Below are 20,730 nucleotides of genomic sequence, written 5' to 3' on the forward strand. Positions count from 1 at the left end.
AATTATTTGTTTTTTACTAAATTCAAGCTCTATAACTAAACATGCATAAATAACCTATGAGGTAAGTTTAGATAGGTAACTTATTTAAATATTTCTTTTAAGTAATAATTATGTTATAAATTTAATAATGAATTTTATCAACAATTTATTTTAATAAATAATGTCAAAAATTATTAAAATAAATTAAAAATATTTTGTAAGATTTATAAGTTTCTCATAAATGTTTTAAACATACTTACAAGTAAATATTAGCAAAATAAAGAAAAAACAGCTAAAAAATACAGAAATAACTGAAAAAATTAATAAATAGAAAAATAAAACAAGATTTAAGACTTTTTGCCTTTTCAATACTTTTTTTTACAAATAAAAAACTATTAAAAATAAAAATTGATAAATTAACGATGTGATCATGTCCAATAAAAAAATCCCCCCTTTTCGTTCTCCTTGTTTTCCACTTCACCACGTTTCTTCACTGGTGGTGTTGCGCAGCTTCAATGGCCTCTGCAACACTGTGTCACTGTCATCTCCCTCTTCCTCTTCCTCCTACTCGTTCTTATTCTTCTTCTCTTTGTATCAGAACTATGAAACCACCACTCTCTCTTTCACTCTCAACCCTTCTCATCCCCCATCTCCACGCGCGCTGCTTCTCTCCGCCACGCGCCTACGTAACCGGACCCGCAACTGACCCTAATTTATGCGACCCGGATCCGAAGCTCCTCGGGTTGGCTCCGGAGGAGACGAAGCCACGGAACGTGATTACGTGGAACCTCCTCTGCACACTTCTCATGAAGCACAAACTGCGCCTCGCTGTTTCGGTTGCGACGCTCTTCGCCTGCACCACCTGCACCCTATCCATGCCCATTTTTTCTGGTAACTCATCTCTTCCTCGTAATTCCCTCAAGTTCAAACATTTTTTTTTTTTATTCTGCGATAATTGTTTCTAAAGATAAATTTTTTGTTAAAATAGGAGAAATGAATTAATTGTTAAATTTGGTAGATACATAACAGTAATATTAAAAGATGAAAATAGTATATATATATATATATATATATATATTCGTAGTTTAGAATTAAATTTTATTATAAATTTAATGATTTTGTTATATTTTAATAAGATTTAGACAAAGGTTGTTTGGAAAAGTTGAATGTAAAAGGTAAAATTAATAAGATTTTAAAAATTATAGGTATCAAAGGAGTAATTATTAAAAAGTAATAGAGGCAAAAATTTTTAAAAAAATATTTACTTTTAGCTAGGAGCTGAAAAGTAGCAAGAGTAGTATTAAAAATAACATAAAAAACGTTAGTAACCGCCTATTTCAGTTACCTTACCAAACAAAGTTATTTTTGTTAAATAAATTTTTTAATGAACTAAATAAGCTTTTAACTAGTTGAAATGCCTTCTCAAACATATTCTAACTACTAAAATAACTCTTAAATTTTTATTAATGAATTACTGTCATAACTTCAATAATTTTAATTAGAGTATTTTAATGAGATTAATTTATTTTAGCATACTGGTTAATCAAATCAATCATTTTCTTAAAATATGTGCTTTGATATTAAGTGACATTTAACATGAGACGAGAAGAGCAAGACCTTCTGAGGAGATTGTCATGGACTCATGGTCCTTTCTATAAGACTTCTTTCAAGTTATTTCTTGCATTAAGTTTTTGGTCTTGCTAAGGGCACTAGTTAAAAATTTGAAAATGAAAAACACGATGAACTATGTTGAAAATTACGGAGAAAGGTTTATTAAATACATTTTCTAACAAAATCTTCTATTTTTAATTTTTTTAACTGGTGTCTTAGCGTTTGGTTTAATTTTTTTAAAATATCCTTAGTGGAGACAAAACAATTAATTAAGTGAAAAAAGAGTAAGACAACGAGTCCTAATCTTTAAGGTAATTTTGAAAAAATTATTAAAATTGTTGATAAATTTAATATTGTTTGAGTTTAATTTTATTTCTTAATTCTTGTGAAGTAGTTAAAAAACATCTTGTATACAAGACTAGATGTAGTGATTTTTTATAATCATTTTTTAACCTATTCAAAAAGTATTAAAGCTCGTCAAATAAGCTCTTCATAGTTTAGTCTAATAAGCTTCACTGTCAAGTTTATGAATAAGATCTTTTCTAATAAAAACTTTTTGATTAGTGTTTAATTAAACTATATATCCAAGCACATCTTAGATCTCTTTGGGGGACTAAATTAATTATTTAGTAAAAAAGAAATGTTTAGATTTGTTATTATTGGTGAAAAGTCATTGTTTTTCTATGTAACATGCCAATGAAGGAGTGGTTAACTAAGAACTTTTCTGTTTATTCAATGTTTTGTTATCTAATTGCTTCAGTTACATGCCCATAAGAAATGGTTATGTGAAAATTTGTTCTTGAAGGGCTTGAATAAACTCTCATTCTTTCTTGGTGTTTCATAAATTGGGATGATGAAATTTTTTCCCTCATGGAAAATATTTTGGGTTGTTGTGCAAGTTGGTATTGCTATTGCAGTAGTTGATACTATCCATTTAGGGTGCTATCTTTTATCCTTTGATTCCTTTTTACTAACTGTTCATGTATGATTTCGATGTTGATTATGGTGTATATGCATTCTTATGTGTTATTTTTCTTTTAGGGCGGTTTTTTGAAGTTCTTATTGGTGCTAGACCTGAGCCGTTATGGAGGTTGCTCAGTAAAATTGGAGTTCTGTATGCCCTGGAGCCACTTTTAACTGTTATTTTTGTTATAAACATGAACATAGTGTGGGAGAAAGTCATGTCAACACTAAGAGCTCAGATCTTTGGAAGAATATTGATTCAGAAGGTAAAGTTGAATCTTTCTGACAGTCCTGATCATTTTTATTTTCTTTTCCTGTTTTTGGTTATTTCTTTTTGATAATGCTTGGAGGATTGATATTTGTTAGAAACTTAGAATGTCTATGGTTGTTTGAATTATTGGATAGAAGTTATTTTCCTTTGGTTGTTTAATCATACATTTTTCTTTTTATCTATGCAGATTGAATTTTTTGACAAATACAAGGTATGTATACGGAATTCCTTTCATTATATTTGCTTTTACTTTTCCACGTGTGTGATCTATTGAGATATTGGAGTTGAGTGCTGGGACCATGTGCACATAACTATTGTTCTGTCACTTTAACCCGATTGTTGTGCATAGTATTCTTCTGTCACTGTCTTCATTCCCTCCTTTCAGTCCTTCTTCTGTCTTCTCTTCTTTCTTTGTCTTCCCATCTGTTGCAGCAACTTGATCTATTTGTGACTTGATTTTATTTGTACTAATATATTTTTTGAAAAAATATTAAATTTTTATTTTTTTAAGTTATATAATACTGCTTCCTTTTTTTAGCTTAATGATAGTAAATTAACAAAGTAGGTGCAAAAACAATTCACTTTCTTGGGTTTGCCTTTTATAGGTTGGTGAACTCACTGGTTTGTTAACATCTGATTTGGATTCTCTTAAAAATATTGTTAGCGAGAATGTTTCAAGGGATCGTGGATTCAGGGCATTATCCGAGGCAAGCAATTCTACACCAATGAGAAGTGAGCTTTATATTTCCTATATTTAAGCATATGTATAACTCATTCCTTTTTCACTTTGTTGGGTTGACTTTCCTTCATTTCTTGAGGAGTGGCATTTTTACCACCAATCTGTTGTTTGAGTGTGGAAGAAATGCTTTCATGCCTTTCAAAAGAGAACTTCAATTCTTTTTTGTCACTTATGTTGTACTCATGCATATTTCAGTTTGCATTTTGCTTCTCAAGTTCATCCTTGTCAGTGCTTCTCCTGTTTTCTTTGTTCTTGTAGGTCATTGGAACAATATTCATACTTTTTACTTTATCCCCTCAACTGGCACCAATTCTGGGTATTCTGATGCTCGCAGTTTCCATTTCAATTGGTAAATATCCCTTGTATCCGATGATAACAGTTCAATGACTGTTCTTTTTGGTTTTGCCCTTTTAACATTGTTGTGGTATAGTAAAAAGCAGAAATATAATTTACCCATCTTTTTACTCATCCTTTCTTAAAAGTTGGGGTAAGAGGTTTCATAATTTCACAAATAGGTTTTTTATTCAAGCTGACAGTTGTATGTAGCTTGAATTATAAATACACCATAATTTGTAAATAAAAATTAGTCATGTTATTTGCCATTTCATGTTTCCTTCCCTCACACTGATTCTTTTTGGTTCTCTGAAGCTGTCTACAAGAGATCAACTTTGCCTGTTTTTAAAGCCCATGGGATGGCCCAAGCATCTATATCTGATTGTGTGACAGAAACATTTGCTGCTATTCGAACAGTGAGTTCCCTGTGGTCCATATTTTTATGATGAACATTTGTCTTGTGCATTATAAAGGCTAGGATTTGTAATTCACAACTTAAACAGTGATAATACATGCTTACTTACAGGTAAGATCGTTTGGTGGGGAAAAACGTCAAATGTTTACATTTGCTAATCAGGTAAGATTATCAAGGACCAATAGCTAATTTCACAAAGGTATGACAGCCTCTAGATATTTCATGTTAATTATTTGTTCCATGCAGGTTCTATCTTTCCAATCAAGTGGGATAAAGCTTGGGACTTTCAAATCTGTAAATGAATCCTTGACTAGAGTTGCTGTTTATATTTCTTTAATAGCACTATATTGTCTTGGAGGGAGCAAAGTTAAGGCGGTAAACAATTCTAGCCTATGAAACTTTTCTCATTTCTCTCTATAATGACAAATCTAATCTTGGTCTTTTCTCTGCTTTCCTTCTGCGACAGATATTATCAGTCATGATTGCCATTGCTACTTAACTTCATTCTTTTATATGATATGTTATCCTTATGATCATATACATCATTCTCTTATCAGGAATTTCTACCACTGAAATCATTCTTGAATATTTCTGAGTTGCTCTCTGTTTTTGCTCTCAGGGTGACCTCTCCGTTGGAACTATGGCATCTTTTATTGGATATACTTTCACTTTAACATTCGCCGTAAGCTAATTTAGTTCTTGAGTTTTGTTTCACTTTATTTTTTTGTTCTCTTTACTGTCTGATATCATGTCTTTTAGGTTCAAGGACTGGTTAATACTTTTGGTGATCTTCGGGGAACTTTTGCTGCTGTTGAGAGGATCAACTCCGTTTTGTCTGGAGCTCAAGTTGATGATGCCCTTGCCTATGGCTTAGAAAGAGAACTGAAACAAAAAACTGTGGACGATGACAACTATAAACTGTTTTTCTCTAATACTTCTGTGGAGAATAACCAAAGAAATTATTTGCATTACATGTCAGCACTAAAAACATCAAGCAATTTATTTAGCTTAGCTTGGTCTGGAGATGTTTGTCTTGAAGGTATCTTTTTTGCAATTTTATTTGTATTCCTTATGATGTGCTGTTTTAATATATGACTTATCTGTATGAACTGCTCTGTTTGCTAATGCTCCTGTAATGGGAGCTTACCTGTTCTTTTTTTAATTATGAGATGACTTCAGTAACAAAATGTATGAATTTTCTTGTGGGAGGTTGTCTGTATACTGCTGTTTTTTTTCTGCTTGAGGAAGACATAATCATCCATTTTTAGTTTTTATTATTTATCTCTAATCTGATATATGAAGCTAAGTTTCTTATTTAATCTCTCTCTCTCTCTCTTGCATAAGCAAACAAACTTCACTTTTAGCAGTGTGAACTAGCTCTATAATAATATTACATTAGTATGATAATCCAATTTATTTTGTAATGTATACTCCTTCCTTCTCTGTCAATGACTGTTTATGTTACACTGCAGATGTGTATTTCTCTTATCCTTTAAGGCCAGATGTGGAAATCTTACGCGGCTTAAATTTAAGACTAAAATGTGGAACTGTAACTGCGTTGGTGGGTCCTAGTGGTGCTGGAAAAAGTACGGTAGTACAGTTATTGTCTCGTTTTTATGAGGTTTGATTTCTGTTTCTTATCTTACAAGCGAAGATGAATCTGATTGATTTTTGTGTTGAAAATACATACATAAAATATTTTTATTTCTGCAGCCAACAAGAGGGTGTATAACAGTTGCAGGAGAGGATGTCCGAACATTTGACAAAAGTGAATGGGCCCGGGTTTTCTCTATTGTAAATCAAGTATGAAAACTAAATATGTATAAGAAAAGAATCTTATGTTTGATATTAAACATGTTGCTTCATTATTTTGCAAATAATACTGAGATACTACAGGAGCCTGTTCTGTTTTCTGTGTCTGTTGGAGAAAATATTGCATATGGACTTCCAGATGAAAATGTTTCAAGAGAAGATGTGATTAAGGCAGCGAAAGCTGCAAATGCTCACGACTTTATAATTTCACTTCCACAGGTTGGTTTGTCTTCTAGCTAAGCAGATGCTTATATATAGGTATAATATATAAAATTGTGTTCTTATTAAGCATTTTTTCTTGAAAGGGGTATGATACACTTGTTGGTGAGCGTGGTGGCCTACTGAGTGGAGGACAGAGACAGGTACAGTATAGTTTACATATTCAACCCTTCACTTGCATGTTGTTCTTTTTTATGCATGGAAATGTTCAGATGTTCTTGAATCTTGACTCTAATGTTTCTAAATTACAGAGAATTGCTATTGCCCGAGCTCTCCTAAAGAATGCTCCCATCCTTATACTTGATGAGGTGATATTTTTGTTTAATTCTATGCATTTCTATATACTCTCTCCATGCTTCATTTCATCATAACATGAGGTTGGATTCACTGGAAAGCCAAGGCACACAGCATCATGCTGCCATTAGAACCTTTACTGTTGCTCTTTAAGCTTCAGATATCTACTCGATCCATTGTTTCAAATCACAGACCACATCGTAAGATACAGTTGCAACATTTAAGTGCATTGAGACATGATTGCAGACTACATTGACTCAGATAACACGACAACAACTTCAATGCATCAGCAACACAACTGCAACTGCAGTTTAAAACCTTGATATGACCCTATCTATGCCTGTCGTGATTTAAATATTCTTGGCTGCTTGTAGGCTACCAGTGCCCTGGATGCAGTCAGTGAGCGCCTGGTCCAGGGTGCTCTCAACCATTTGATGAAGGGAAGGACAACATTAGTAATAGCTCATCGATTAAGCACAGTCCAAAATGCCTATCAAATTGCAGTCTGTTCTGAGGGGAGGATTGCAGAACTGGGCACCCATTTTGAGCTATTGGCTAAGAAGGGCCAATATGCATCGCTGGTTGGTACTCAAAGGCTTGCATTTGAATAAGTTCATATTGTGAAGGTGATATTTTCTATTATACCAAATAGCAATGCATGATACGTAGAGCTGGACAGTTTACTGGCTAGTCAAGTTTTCAAACTAAACACATTATCTTTGGCACCAGCAGAGAAAATATTTGCCTCAAAGCAAATGTTTCCTGATGACACTTTGGATGAGAAGTGTTTGGCTTCAATCTCAGTGACTTAGTAAGGATTAATGGATGAGAAGTGTTTCATTAGAAAAGGGTGGGAAATGGTGTAATTAATGGATGATTGGCTGTACCACTCACATGGCATTTTGGAATACAAGGTCTCATCTAATTGCATCAAATGAATTTCAGATTACTCCCATTTTACCGAGTTTTGATTTTCATTTCAAAATACTCCACTTTAAAACATTGAGAAAACATTAAAAAAAAAACTTATTTATTCGTATATCACATGCATAAATCCATATTAAATTGCGCTAGTTTTTCAAACAAAGGTTCAAACAAAGTAAATTAAGTTTGTGTAAATTTCTAGACAAGTTCGTAATAGAAGTCAATATAAAAAATGAATAATTTTTTTTTTCTGTAACCCTTATCATATGAGAATGCTAACATGAACTTGATACAGCGGACACTAGTGGTTTATATTAAGATAAACCAAACAGAACATAATTGTTTCTAGTTTTTAAATAAATCTAAGTTGTTTAACATTTATATTTGGTTTGGAGGCATTATTTTACAAGAAAAAATAGAAATAGAAATTTAATATAAAAATTAAGTTTTTTTATTTGTTTGAATCTTTTTAACTTAAAGTGGAAGGAAAAATAATAATTGTATAATATAAAAAATTAAGTATTTAGAAAAATATTATAGTAAAATGTATAAATTTTATTAAATTAAAATTATTATTATTATTATTATAAAAATATGATGATATTTAGTTGGGCACAAATATATAGAGTCAAACCACCTATTGGCACCTACAGCAAGCAAAGCCACAGGATTTTAATGTAAAAGGGCCAACAACTTTCTCAACAATAGTAAGTTTGCAACTAGATGAACTAAAATTTGAAGAATAAGTGGTAAAATTTGTTCATTAAAGTAGCAAAAGATGTTCACTAAAATAGCTTAAAAGATTTATAACTACAGTGTAATTGACTTGCATTCACCCATTGAAGTCATCCTTAAACTCTGTCATGTAGAAAGAGTCCACGAAGATTTTCTATATGCATCAAACTACTGTAATGTACCATTATTTTGCATGGTTTGCTGTTAAAAATTATCATGCCAATAAAAACAACATTATCACAAAATCAATCTTCCCTTTCAAGGGAGGCCTCCGGCACCATAAACCTACGAAACAATAAATTAATGCATAACAGCGGGTACTTTGTTGTTTTATATTTGACTTTGTTATCTTTTATTCTTTTCATGTCTATCTGCATTTTTTCATCCAAATAACAACACATTTCATCAAGTTAACCGGTTGGAGTTATCTTTGCAATTTATTTGTCGAAACATTATAATAGATGTTTTTCATAAGACACATCTAAAAACCCATAAAGTGGGATCTAGCGCAGGAATATGAATTCCAGATTTTCGCTTAAGGTAATTTAAATTTATTTAAATGAAAATAATTTTAACGAATTTTGCTTAAGTCATCCGACTTCTGCTCAAACGAAAATGTCAGGATAGGGTGGCTTAAGCGAATTTAATCACTTTAAGTGAAAATAAAACTAAACATTTTGTTCCTGCACAAAGAGGATTCATCTAACTTTATTTGCATTAAATATTACTCTCTCATTCTATGTGAAAAAAAAGGCCAAAATTAGCTAGTTCACTTTATCTCATTTATAAAAGTGAACATGAAATTTTAAGATTGAGAGAGAGAGAGGTCATTAGAGTGAAAAAAACCGTTACCACAATGAGAGATGAGAAAAAGTCATTTTCGTATAAATTTAGATAAGTAAATGGTCGTCAGATTTCAGGCTAAAAATAATATTATTTCACAACCCAAGTCTTTTCTTTCTTGTTTTGAATTTTACTTCGATTTTTTAATGTAATTAATTATCTTTCATCTAACAGAAGAGTCCTTCACTTTATATATGATTTTTAGTAGGTAGGATGTAGTTCGATTTAGAATATTTGATGAAGCAGTAAACAAGATAATGGAGTATTTACTTCAAAACTCCCCACTATCATAATTTGAGGTCATAAGCTGCCGAAAGTTATATGCTTTCTCAACTCTTTATTCTTTAGGTAGAGACTTTACAAATTATTCAGTTTTTACTTCATTTTATGCTTCCCCTTTCTCCTTCAAACTTCTTACTAACAAAGCCTGAGTCCCTTGTTTATACCTCTTGTATATATATGTTTTCTTATTTAGCTTTGACACATGGAAACTATCACTGGAGAATAATGTGTCAGTAACATATAAACTACAAAGTTTTTTCTTTTCATGTTGGAGAATGATGGTTAATAAAATATTATTTTAGTACTGCACGAATCATGAAACAAATTTTTATCTAGCCATTATCATGTTCAATTTTTCGTTCAATAGTCATGTGCTCGTGTGTGTTTAAATAGAGTAAAAAAAAATCGTCAAACATCACACCTCTAATGGCTTATGCAAAATAGATTGATTTCTCGGTTACAATGTAGTAATAAAATCATGGTCAAAGTATAGAAGATTCTCAAGTCAAATTCTGAATTTAATACCAAAATGTTGCATGAGTACTCGTATAATTTATTCCCACAGAAACCACAAATTTCAGTTTTTGAATTTTGAAAACCAATGTTGTCGGTTCAAGCTGGTTAGATTCAGCTCCCTCAAATATGAAAATTCTTCAAATTTCTCATGCAATAGTTATGAACCAGCTTTGTAAAATTCCATGTCCATGTATAAAATCAGTATACTAAAACATTTCAAGAGCAATAAGTGTATAGATTCTTAATATTTGTATGAAAATCTTTCATCTCCTTATACACGAAATCAGTCCTTAAAAAATAGTGTTAAAAACACATTTGAGATAACAAAAATTGAAGGATATTGTATTACACTTTACTCATTATTATTTCGGTCCATTAGAATTGCTTTACCTAAAGTTTTGTATATGGCTATCAGGCCACAAGGTTGGAAAGGGCGACTAGTTCAATTTTGACTGTTCTGTACAATGCATCATCTTGTACTATTTCACATTGAATTTTCAACTTGGATATTATGACTGTATATAGGTATCAAAATATGTTCAACTTTTGTGATGAGATCTTAAGATGAGGAAGAAATGGAGATTACAGCATTTAGGTTGGCAAGACACTCAGTTGGAAGGCCAAGGAAGGAGTTCATAAGGAAATCATCAATAGGATCAACTGTTGCCACACCAACCAGTCTGCATTTTCCCTCTTTATCCAATCTCTTGCCTCTTACACTCTTCGTAGTGCCCTCTGATTCTTCAGATGTCAACACTGTATTCACCAGTAATGGGGGAGCCTTATAGAGACTACCAGCAGAAAACAAGAACTTGGCCTTGAATTCAAGATCAACCTTTGCAAAAAGAAAAAGAAAAAAAAAAAAAACAATGCAATCATATCATCAATTGGGTGTTTATGGAATTATGGTAAGTTTGAGTAAACTTCTTAAAAAGCACTTATGAGAAGATGACTTCTCTTGTCTGTTAAAATTAACTTATACATTTTAGGTTTCTAAGAAGTTAAAATTAAAGACCTTCTAAAAAATACAGTAACATAAGTTGATTTTAATTTATAAAAAAATTAATTTATTTTCTGATTTTCATTTCCTATAAATACTTATTGAAGTTAGAGATACCTATGGCAAGTTAAAAATTGGCCAATGTTGGACCAGCTTTGTTAAGCTTCTCTTCTCTTTAAGAGTAAAAGTTCATTGAAATTAAGTTACTTTTTCCAAATTGTGTTTAGCCAAACTTTCTTCTTAAGGAGAAGAAAATCATAATAACAAAGCTAAAACTACCTAAAGTATTAGGCTCACTAGAAGTTGTACACATAATGCTTAATCCTTTGAAGTTGAAATTAATCTCCAGAAGCTATGCGGTTTTACCTTGCCAGATTCTTGGTTAATAGTTCCTTGGAATGCTTGAGGAACTATATCAATCTTCAAAAATGGTGGCAAAGGCAATCCAAGAAACTTGGTTGTAGAACTTGTTAATGGAGGAATATACAAAGTTTCAAGATCAAATGAAACAAGAAGGTCATTGTTGGCTGGGTTCTCTGACACCTTTGTACCAGACCCAGTTCCCTTTCCCCCTTCAGCGTCATATTCAAAGTCAGGATATCTTGAAATGCCAAGTTGGCAACCCTTTTCTGTCTTGAAATTCACAGTGTAAGCCTCAGTTGCTGTGGTTTCAGTGGTTGTGCTAATGGAATTGGTTTTTTGCTGTTCTTCACTTGAGGTAAAGGAAGAGAAGATGATGGTGTTTCTTCTTCTAAGCTTTGGTTTCTTTGTGTACAATTTGCATGGAATCGGTGGGCTTAAGGAGTTTATTTTGCAACTCATCTAGTGTGTGTGATTTACTTCCTAAAACAAAGAGATAGTCTCAGTGAAATTAACATAACCATAAACTCACTCTCTGAAGCCCCCAAAAGAACACGAGGCTGGTTTGGTTTGTGGCTCAGTATGAATCTTATCTTTTCATCTGAGGACATAATTTGTTTTCCAAAATTGAAAAGAGCTGCTATGACAAATTGGATTGCTATGCTCTCTCTCTCTTTTTTTTTTTTTTTTTTCAATTAATTCATTTAGAATTCAATATATTTCCCAATTGAATTAAATAGCCATGTTTTAGATAATTAAGGCTTGTTTTATTGAAGACTTTATTTTGTTGATACTCTCTTATTATTTTAGTTTAATTACTAATAAGTTAAGGTCCAAATATGATTATAATATTATAATTTTTATCCATTTAAATTTATGTGTGCGTATGTGTTAATCTCCACATTTTCGTTTTTTTTTTTTTTTTTCAGTCGATTCCATTTCGAGTTTAATCCCCAGACTTATAAGTAAAAACTATATAAACATATCAATCATTTATGCAGAGGAAGAAGAAAAAGGACGAGCACTTTAAAGAAATTTTTTTTGTCTACATAACCTTTGGGTTCTCTGTTTTGGGCTCATAAAAAATTGGGTTGGAGCACACACCGTTAAAAGCAATTGGGCACAAACAAAAATATTTAGGAAAATTACTGTTTTACCACCTTGTTTTATCATTCCCATCATCTCTTTTACTATCACTTTAAAAAATTTAATTTATAAAAGTGTGTTTAATCACTTTTGAAATTTAGTTTAGAAAATAGTTTTATACTTTTCAAAAAATAAATTTTAAAAATAAATTTCTAAAGTATAAAATCACTTTTAAAATTTAATTTCTAGAAGTGTATTATTAATAATTTTTAAAATTTATGTGCAAATAGAAGAAAAAGAGTGATGTAAAAAGTAAATCCTGTATTTAGCTGACTACATGATTAAATATGGGGTATGCAGTGGGCGGGAGGGTCATAATAACATGAAACACAAAATAAGATAAGAAAAACATTGACCAAAATTAAAAAGGCAGGGGAAAAAAAGTAAATAAATAAAAGAGAATCCAAAATGAGAAATAAAATCACTTTAATATCTAAAACTCCCTTGAAACTTGAAACAGCCTTGAAATGGAGACTTATGAAAAGGCTGAAAAAGATAAATGTCTTAAGACTCAATTCCACAAAATATGATAATTGAGCAAAAATCTGATATTCAACTACATCCAAGTGCAACATCCACAATTTACTAAAGAAGGTGCTTATTGAGTCATTACTCTATCACCCAATGTTATATAATGTAGGAGACACCACTTGTAAAGAATCAAATATGAACACATCAAATTATTTATTGGCCTATTAGGGGTTTTGATTCAAACAGAAAACTCTTCAAATGCATCACCATTCATCTCCTTTATTAGCAGAGATGTTGATAATTGATAAGTATAAGCAATTCTGTTGTGGTAGCATCCACTGAAAACACCTATGCCTTTTATCATATGAAGGCATTTTGTTGACCTAGAAATATTACATAGACATGATATGTGCATTTATTAGGGGGAATCCATTCTCTTCCACATTCACAAATCATAAGTAAGCCTTTCTTCAGTGTGTCATGTAGTTCTTTACGTAGACCATAGTACAAGTATGAAAATCAATTTGCAACCCTTTAGCTAGCATACAAGAAAAGAGTTCTCATGCATCATTTGGTTTTCCAGCAATACACATCCCATCAAGTATGCAAAAGTATGTCTACTTTGAAGTGTAAACATCAATAAAACTGCAGAGAATGAGATTGGTGAGATCTTCTATACAAAAGCAGCTCAGAGGTATGCTTTTAGAGCTCTGATTGTAATTGTTTAATGCTCCTACTTGTTTGTCATGGCTTTGGCATCATCAATACCTGTGATCTTGTCTAATGTTTTTAGATTAATTTTATATGTTGTATCATAGTCATATTATATCCTATGATTTTTAAAATATTACCGTATTTCTGTCGTTTTTGTATTTCATGTTATATCTATGCTGCTTCCTGGAGTAGCACTATGATAATTTCTTCAATGTGGCCCAACCATGTGTATCAGTATGCCAAAAGCTCTCATTCTTTAGATTTTATACCTGTACATTATTGCTGGCATATTCTTCTGTTGTTTCACTGACTAAGTGAGTAATGAGTATGAAGAATCAGTTGGGAATGCTTTTAAAGTTAGAAATTGGTATTTATCTTATTAAAAATTGCAATCGGATTCTCCAATATTTGTATTTGATGAAAGCTCCTTGCATGACTATACTAAGATTATGCCATCTTCATAAGCTGTCTTTAACAACTATCTTTATAATATTAGACATTATGAGCAAAGAAAAAGAAATCCTATAATTTTGTAACTATCTTTGTCTTTGTGTTGATAGAAAGAACTCTTGCTATCGTTATAGTCACAACTGAAGAAGTACCTTTTGAAAAGCAAATGCTATGCCATCCCTACTCCAAAGTCTTGGCATTAAATTCATCATTATGTTTGAGAACATGAGAAGTAATTATAGCATAGCATGCACGTATAATGTATCAAGTCATTATTATTATTTTAAAAAGTTTAAGTGAGTTTATTCCTCAAGTTTATAAAAGTTAAAGCATGCTTCAAGATTCAAAAGCACTTACAAATCGTTCATCAATAAAGCTCCACATTAATAGATTTAAATTCATGTTTTTATGAGATACGAATCTAGTTTTTACCAACTGGATCAACCTTATTTAGCTAAGCCATAATATATCGAAGTTTTTTTTTTTTAAATCTTATTTTACATCATTGGATAGAGTGGTAGGGGCCATTGCTTAGTTTATTTGATCTTTGCAACAGGATGTGAACTGAAAAAGGATTGGACAATAATTCACCATATATGCAGACGTGCAAGTATATTTGAGGCACTTGTATAAATAAACTTGCATTAGAAACTAAGGGATATACCCATTTAATTTTGTCACAGCTTTTTCTCTGTGTCGTCCCCAAAAGATGTGGTGGTGGATGTCAAGGGACAGAATCATGTGTGCATTTTTGACAAAGCAGACATTTAACTTTGAGGTGTTTCCCTGTCTCTCTAGAAACGAAGGTAACATAACAACATTATTAATGGTCTTGTGTTATTGCCTAATGTAGTGGCATCTTTCACATCACAAAATCGATTAGGCCCTCACTATCACAGAGTTGTTCTTGTACTTTACACTCGTGGGTATAATACCCTTTTGCTCTTTCATTTTCTTCCTCTTTTTTTTTTAATATATAATTTATAGAATTTTGCAAGCCACATGACATGATACCCGAGTAGATGTGTTTAACGCCTTTTAAAAATCTAAGTTCAAAGTTTTAAAATTATTAAAAAAACTAATTTTTCTAAATTTAAGCCTAAAAAAATAGTAAAAATATATATACAAGAGGGATCAATGAATATAGTATTAGAACACACACACTCACGTACCCATATTTTAGTAAAAGGTCCGTACCTGAATTCTGGACATAATTTTAGTTTCCGTATGTATGGATATCTATATATTCATGTCCAGCCATTAACTATATTTTAATTAATTAATATAATTTAATATTTATTTTAAAAAATTTATCTCTTAAATTTATAGTTATTAACATATATTAATTATTGACATTTTATTTAAAAAATTAACTCTATACAATAAAAATATTATTTTACATAAATTATATTTTAAAATTATTCAATTTTATTAAATATTTATCATTTTAATATATATTTGTGTATATATAATTATTTACAAAAATATAAAATTTTATTATTTAATTATTTTAAATTATATATATATATATATATGCACGCAGCTATTCAATGAATAGATATTCTAAATACTCATTAAATTTAGATTTACTTGTAATCACTAGTTTATTCATAATTTTATATGTTACATTTTAATATCTTATAAGAGATTTACAAAGAAAAGTTGTGTATAATATAATATACAAGGAGATCTAAAACCTACGACTTCGGACATAAAATTAAGTAAAAAACAGGTGTTGGAATCACGAAGTTGTCATGTTAGCCATAATGATTTGCATCCAGACATTTATAATATAATATACAAAAGGTGCATTGACTTATGGCCTAATGAATGATGACAAACCAAACCAACCCACTCTCTCTTCCCACATATATGCCCATTAATCATTGTTGAGCTGAGATGTCACGAACAATTATTTATCACAAGCTCGCTTCGACCTTCAACACATTCAATTCTACTGGAAATTGTCCTACCCCATAATCTATACCACTCATCAACATTTTCGCAGTCCAGACTACAAATTGATAGAATCATAGTTTTTTATTCTTATTTTTTGTGCCAAGAACTGGAGCCACAAAATGGACAATTTGTCCCACAATTTTAAAAACAAACTAGGCTGATAACATCGTGAATTTTCATGCCTCGATTTACCCAACTCATTGGTTATAGTAACTCATAATATGACAGCTCTACCAAGAACTAAAGTTAATTAGTAGAGACATGGAAATTATCAGCATTTACGTAGTTAGCACAGTTCATAAGTAGCTGTTTTATAATTCATAAATGATTAAAATATTTTTTATGTAGAAAGAAAATAAGCACAAAAGCTAAGTACATGTTTCGGATACATTGTTTCGAGAGAAATAATAACTTCTTTTCCTTTTACAAAAAAGAAAAAAAAAACTTCAACATAAACTGAATGAAACACACATTAATACTGATATCTTGGCAATCTAGGAAAAAACGTGTAACAGAAACATTAGATTAAGATAACTTAAGTACCGTCATCAAGATACAACAACATTTACAAACCAGGCAGATTGAATGCCTTTTACTCACACTTGGTACATGAGAAGGGAAAAGGAGGAGGAGGAAAAACTAAGAAAGTGAATAATTAGTGTAGTACCGCTTCTCAATCAGACACAACTAAACCGCCACCAAAACTGAACAAAACCTTGCACCAGCCACAAGACAGTTTAACATCAATACAAATAAGAAAAACATGTACAATGTGTTAAGGCAACCAAAATTTGCACAAGTACGCCAGAATTTAGGCACAACATGAAGCAAATCGATCAATGAGTCAAGTCGAGTTGAGTCTTCTATCAGTTTAGCAGACAAGAGATGATCTCAAAGATGTAGGGAGTTGAGTGCATGAAGACCAACGGATGACTGATTCAGTGACCACAAGGTCAAGTTGCTCACACTCGCCCAGTCCAATTGTCCTGTTCCTCTTGCTGTGGATTCCCAATACCCTATGTCCATTCATTCCACCTGCCCTTTTAGTCTCCACTGGCCTGCGATCCATTTCTTTAACATCATGTCCAATGCAAAAGGGAGAATCTTGTAGCATAAGTAACTTTCCCAAGTTTGCTTCTGCAAAAAATTGCAAGCAAAATCAGATCAAAGGGCTAAGAAAATGTAAAAACTGTTAATGTGAAACTTCAATGCATACCTCCAGCAATTGCATTAACCTCTGACATGTCAGCTGAGCACTCTAACTTACAAGCCTTTTGCTCAGCAACTGATGCAGGGCTGACAAATGAAAAGCTAAGCATAGAGGGAACAGGCGAAGAAAATTCCAAACCAGTAGGGGAATCGCCTGTGCTCTGAAATGAAAAACCACCAGAAACTAGAGAAGGAGACACCGGCTCCACCAAAAAAGAAGAAAATGAAGATCTGCAAGTGAATGTAGGTGATTGAGCGTCGCAGGTAGGCAAACCAGTGCCAAAGCTGATGTCTTGATTCCTGGACATAAATGAGGCAGAGAATGAGCTGCCACCAACATCCCATTCTTCATAACTTTTAATTTTATGTTCACTCAGTTGTTCAGGATTTGTTTGATCGCTTTCCATCCAGCAATGATCTAGAAAGGGAAAGTTCAGATGAAGATTAAAAAATGTATTTGTTTCGTTTTTCATTTCTTTTCTTCTATTTAATTGTCTTAAACAATAAATTTTTGAACAGACATACCAAAAATGACAGGATAAGATGAATTCCACACTATAAGCAACCTCTTTTAGTTTTAATAGTTTTTGGTGTTACAGCATAATTTCATTGCTGAACCATTTGCCATAATCTAATTGAATGGAACAGTTATCGTATGGGGTTGATAAGCAGCATTAGCACATTCTTAATGCTCCAGGTTACCACGTGTTCAATAAATAGTAATAATATTTTTATTTTCAAATTCTAATCAGTAGTCTATATCTCAGTTGAAATGCCATTACCCTGCTTGTCTAAAATGCTCCCTTGAACACCAATGGATGAATCAAAATAAAATCACTTCAGCCGGAAGACATTAACAAGGGGAAAGGGAAGAAGGAAAGAAAAAACAAAGTAAACTTACCTAAAACCTCTTGGGCAGTGAGCCTTCGAGAAGGGTCTGTGCACAACATTCCCTTGATCAGATCCATAGCTGATTCAGAAATGCAATCCCAAGGTTCCGATGGAAATCTCAGGGAAGCAGCTTTAACAGCTTCAAATATTCGTGATTTGGTCTTACCCCAAAATGGAGGCATCCCACTCAATAAAATATAAAGAATAACACCTGCACTCCACACATCAGCAGCCTGGTTATATGCACCAGCCAGTACCTCTGGAGCTATATAGAATGGACTCCCAACTAACCCATGTAAACTCTGACCTGCTTAAACAAATCCCAACATTTGAAGATGAACACCACACACATTCATAGAAGCAATGGAAATTGCAAAGAAGATTAATAATCTGCAAAGTGCAAAGGAAGCGAAAAAATCAAGTACCAGGCTTGATGTAGGTTGCAAGCCCAAAATCTGCCAACTTAATAGGAGATGAGGAGGCTCGTGTAGCTAAGAGAATATTCTCAGGCTTGAGATCTCTATGAACAATCCCATTTTCATGACAATACAAAACCACCTGCATTAGGTGCCTAAAGAGAACCCTGGCATCAGATTCGGAAAACCGTCCGTTCTTCTCTAATCGGTGAAACAGCTCTCCTCCAGCACAAAGCTCCATCACCAAGTGAACAAAACTTTCCTCTTCATAAACTGCCTTGAGATCTACAACATTGGGGTGCCCAGATAGCCTAGCCATTATTTCTATCTCGAGTTTGACACTTCTCAAATCGTCCAAAGTAACCAACCTATCTTTAGCAATTGATTTGCAGGCCAAAACCTCTCCTGTTAACTTGTCAGAGCATGCCCTTATGACACCAAACTGCCCCCAACCCAATTGCTCCCCAAGAACGTACCGATCTTTCAAATTAGAGATATGATTTGTGTCTAATATGGTTTCAGTCAAGCCTCCTACTTTGTAACAATTGTATGAAGTACAAGGTTCACTGCTGCTGTTGCTCTTGGCAACAGCCATACCAATTTCCTCCTTCCTCAACGAACCCAGAAATATTAGTAACAATTGAACTTACTTACCCTAGCAAAACTCTTGCTGAATTGTTGAAAATTGTGGTTCAGGAGACATCACCAGCCTCTTTGACAAAATAAAACAAATGTCAACCTTTGAATTTTTCTAGCTTACACACCAAAACCCTCCATTTCTGAGTCAAGTTGGTTGATATTTGACAGAGACACAACGTATGGCACACGATTGCCAGAATCTGAACCAGTCAGGACTCAAAACCACATCTCTCTTTTTTCAAATCAGCTGATCTACAAAACAGTGACAATGAGACTCACATCAACCACTGCAATACCCAAAATAAGAAAACTAAACATGTTCACATTTCATAGCAAACAACAACCCTTCCCTAACAGTACTCAGATCACAAGTTACAATAATTTGAAAATTCAAGCTTCACCAGTTTCAAATTTTACATCATGAACTGGCGACAGATTCTTCTAGAACTAGCACATCCCCGACATAAACCCCCAAAGAAATGATTTTTTTCACTCTACAAACAGAAAAGTCCAACCTGAATCACCTACATGGCACACAAATTATCCTTAATGAACTCTACAAAAAAAAGAAAAAGCAACCCCAGTAGGCAAAACAGCTCAGAATGAAAACAGCGCAGACCCGTCAGAATCCATACGAAACAAGACAACCCCAGATCCAAGTACAACCAAGAATAATCACCGGTTGCAAAGAGAAACCTTAAAAGCTTGAAGAAAAGGGTGGGTTTGAAGAGAGAGAAGGAGGCCGTTGGAGCAGTGGTTGAACTCCACAACAGAGAGACCAACCATGGGCTCCAAGGAGGGACCTCACAAAGGTTCAACTCAAAGACTAACAACAATACAATAACAATAATACCAACGTTGTTGTTACTGCTTTCTTTGGTTGTGCATTTTGAAATTGAAGGCTCATCGGACTTCAACGCCGACTTCTAATTTAGTTTAATAAATTTTCTTTCCACCACATTCGTTATTATGGGATTCTTATCTAATTTCATATAATATAATAATTCATATAAAAAATTATTTATTTTAATCCCTTCTAAATATAAATAGTTCTAGTATAAAAAATTATTTTAATTTTAAAATTTACAAAATAGTATTTATTTAAAAAAATTATATAAAATAATAATAATAAAAAATAAAATTAATATTTTTAAAATATTAAAAATTAAAGTAGAATTTTTATAAAACTAAACATTAAATTAATTAATTTTAAATATAAAATAGATATTTATTATTTAATAAAAAATATATATATGATTCAGTTGGAGTGGCTTGTTCTCTTGCAACATTTAACTATTCATTCCCAGGTTATCAGTACTTGTGTTTTTCATTTCTAAAAAATTAATTGATAAATTCTTTAAGAATATATATATATCCAACTATTTAATTACATATTCATTATTTTATGTTATATATATATTTCAGGAGGGGAGAGAGGTTAGAATTGAACATCATATGCACATGGTTAGAATTGAACATCATATGCACATCATTAATCTTAAAGTCTTCTTTTTGTCATATCTTGAGTTGTTTATAATT

At 32.3% G+C, this 20,730-nt stretch overlaps 3 protein-coding genes across 7 annotated transcripts; 1 reads left to right on the forward strand and 2 right to left on the reverse strand.

Annotated features, from left to right (window-relative positions):
- The first annotated feature begins 423 nt into the window (after window positions 1-423).
- Window positions 424-10,885, forward strand: LOC113867165 (ABC transporter B family member 28). Of its 3 annotated transcripts, none has more exons than XM_027502258.1 (17): window positions 424-870; window positions 2,632-2,819; window positions 3,012-3,035; window positions 3,430-3,531; window positions 3,822-3,912; window positions 4,212-4,312; window positions 4,423-4,473; window positions 4,558-4,686; window positions 4,931-4,993; window positions 5,071-5,350; window positions 5,784-5,932; window positions 6,025-6,114; window positions 6,208-6,342; window positions 6,429-6,485; window positions 6,594-6,650; window positions 7,011-7,262; window positions 10,462-10,885. In XM_027502258.1, exons 1-16 carry the CDS (start codon window positions 495-497, stop codon window positions 7,245-7,247), a joined length of 2,130 nt encoding a protein of 709 aa, XP_027358059.1. In that variant the 5' UTR covers window positions 424-494; the 3' UTR covers window positions 7,248-7,262; window positions 10,462-10,885. The 3 variants fall into 3 exon arrangements, with proteins under 3 accessions (XP_027358059.1, XP_027358060.1, XP_027358061.1); XM_027502259.1 differs by lacking the exon at window positions 10,462-10,885 and adding an exon at window positions 7,369-7,564; XM_027502260.1 differs by lacking the exons at window positions 3,430-3,531; window positions 10,462-10,885 and having other exon boundaries at window positions 7,011-7,587.
- On the reverse strand, window positions 8,414-12,002 carry LOC113867166. The gene is made up of 2 exons (XM_027502261.1): window positions 11,303-12,002; window positions 8,414-10,771 (listed from the first exon to the last, which is right to left on the reverse strand). Exons 1-2 carry the CDS (start codon window positions 11,756-11,758, stop codon window positions 10,496-10,498), a joined length of 732 nt encoding a protein of 243 aa, XP_027358062.1. The 5' UTR covers window positions 11,759-12,002; the 3' UTR covers window positions 8,414-10,495.
- Window positions 12,003-16,533: 4,531 nt separating this feature from the next.
- LOC113867340 (calcium-dependent protein kinase 24-like) lies at window positions 16,534-20,099 on the reverse strand. Of its 3 annotated transcripts, none has more exons than XM_027502605.1 (5): window positions 19,871-20,099; window positions 18,562-19,438; window positions 18,147-18,443; window positions 17,253-17,663; window positions 16,534-17,173 (listed from the first exon to the last, which is right to left on the reverse strand). In XM_027502605.1, the coding sequence occupies exons 2-5, from the start codon at window positions 19,145-19,147 to the stop codon at window positions 16,908-16,910; spliced, it is 1,560 nt and encodes a 519-aa protein (XP_027358406.1). In that variant the 5' UTR covers window positions 19,148-19,438; window positions 19,871-20,099; the 3' UTR covers window positions 16,534-16,907. The 3 variants fall into 3 exon arrangements, with proteins under 3 accessions (XP_027358406.1, XP_027358407.1, XP_027358405.1); XM_027502606.1 differs by having other exon boundaries at window positions 16,541-17,173; window positions 18,562-19,443; window positions 19,888-20,099; XM_027502604.1 differs by having other exon boundaries at window positions 16,550-17,173; window positions 18,562-19,443.
- Window positions 20,100-20,730: the final 631 nt, after the last annotated feature.

This window comes from Abrus precatorius, unplaced genomic scaffold, assembly GCF_003935025.1.
Source record: "Abrus precatorius isolate BTA unplaced genomic scaffold, Abrus_2018 Scaffold5, whole genome shotgun sequence".
NCBI classification, from domain to species: Eukaryota; Viridiplantae; Streptophyta; class Magnoliopsida; order Fabales; family Fabaceae; genus Abrus; species Abrus precatorius.

What these genes read in the sequence shown, in the direction of transcription:
- LOC113867165 (XM_027502258.1), top strand. Translation starts at nt 495, where the DNA reads ATGGCCTCTGCAACACTGTGTCACTGTCATCTCCCTCTTCCTCTTCCT. An exon ending in GAAGAATATTGATTCAGAAG is followed by an intron (nt 2,820 to 3,011) that starts GTAAAGTTGAAT and finishes TTATCTATGCAG; the next exon opens with ATTGAATTTTTTGACAAATA. An exon ending in TGGAGATGTTTGTCTTGAAG is followed by an intron (nt 5,351 to 5,783) that starts GTATCTTTTTTG and finishes GTTACACTGCAG; the next exon opens with ATGTGTATTTCTCTTATCCT.
- LOC113867166 (XM_027502261.1), bottom strand. Translation starts at nt 11,758, where the DNA reads ATGAGTTGCAAAATAAACTCCTTAAGCCCACCGATTCCATGCAAATTG. An exon ending in TTAACCAAGAATCTGGCAAG is followed by an intron (nt 10,772 to 11,302) that starts GTAAAACCGCAT and finishes CTTTTTGCAAAG; the next exon opens with GTTGATCTTGAATTCAAGGC.
- LOC113867340 (XM_027502605.1), bottom strand. Translation starts at nt 19,147, where the DNA reads ATGGCTGTTGCCAAGAGCAACAGCAGCAGTGAACCTTGTACTTCATAC. An exon ending in CACTGCCCAAGAGGTTTTAG is followed by an intron (nt 17,664 to 18,146) that starts GTAAGTTTACTT and finishes TTCCCTTTCTAG; the next exon opens with ATCATTGCTGGATGGAAAGC. An exon ending in GGTTAATGCAATTGCTGGAG is followed by an intron (nt 17,174 to 17,252) that starts GTATGCATTGAA and finishes AATTTTTTGCAG; the next exon opens with AAGCAAACTTGGGAAAGTTA.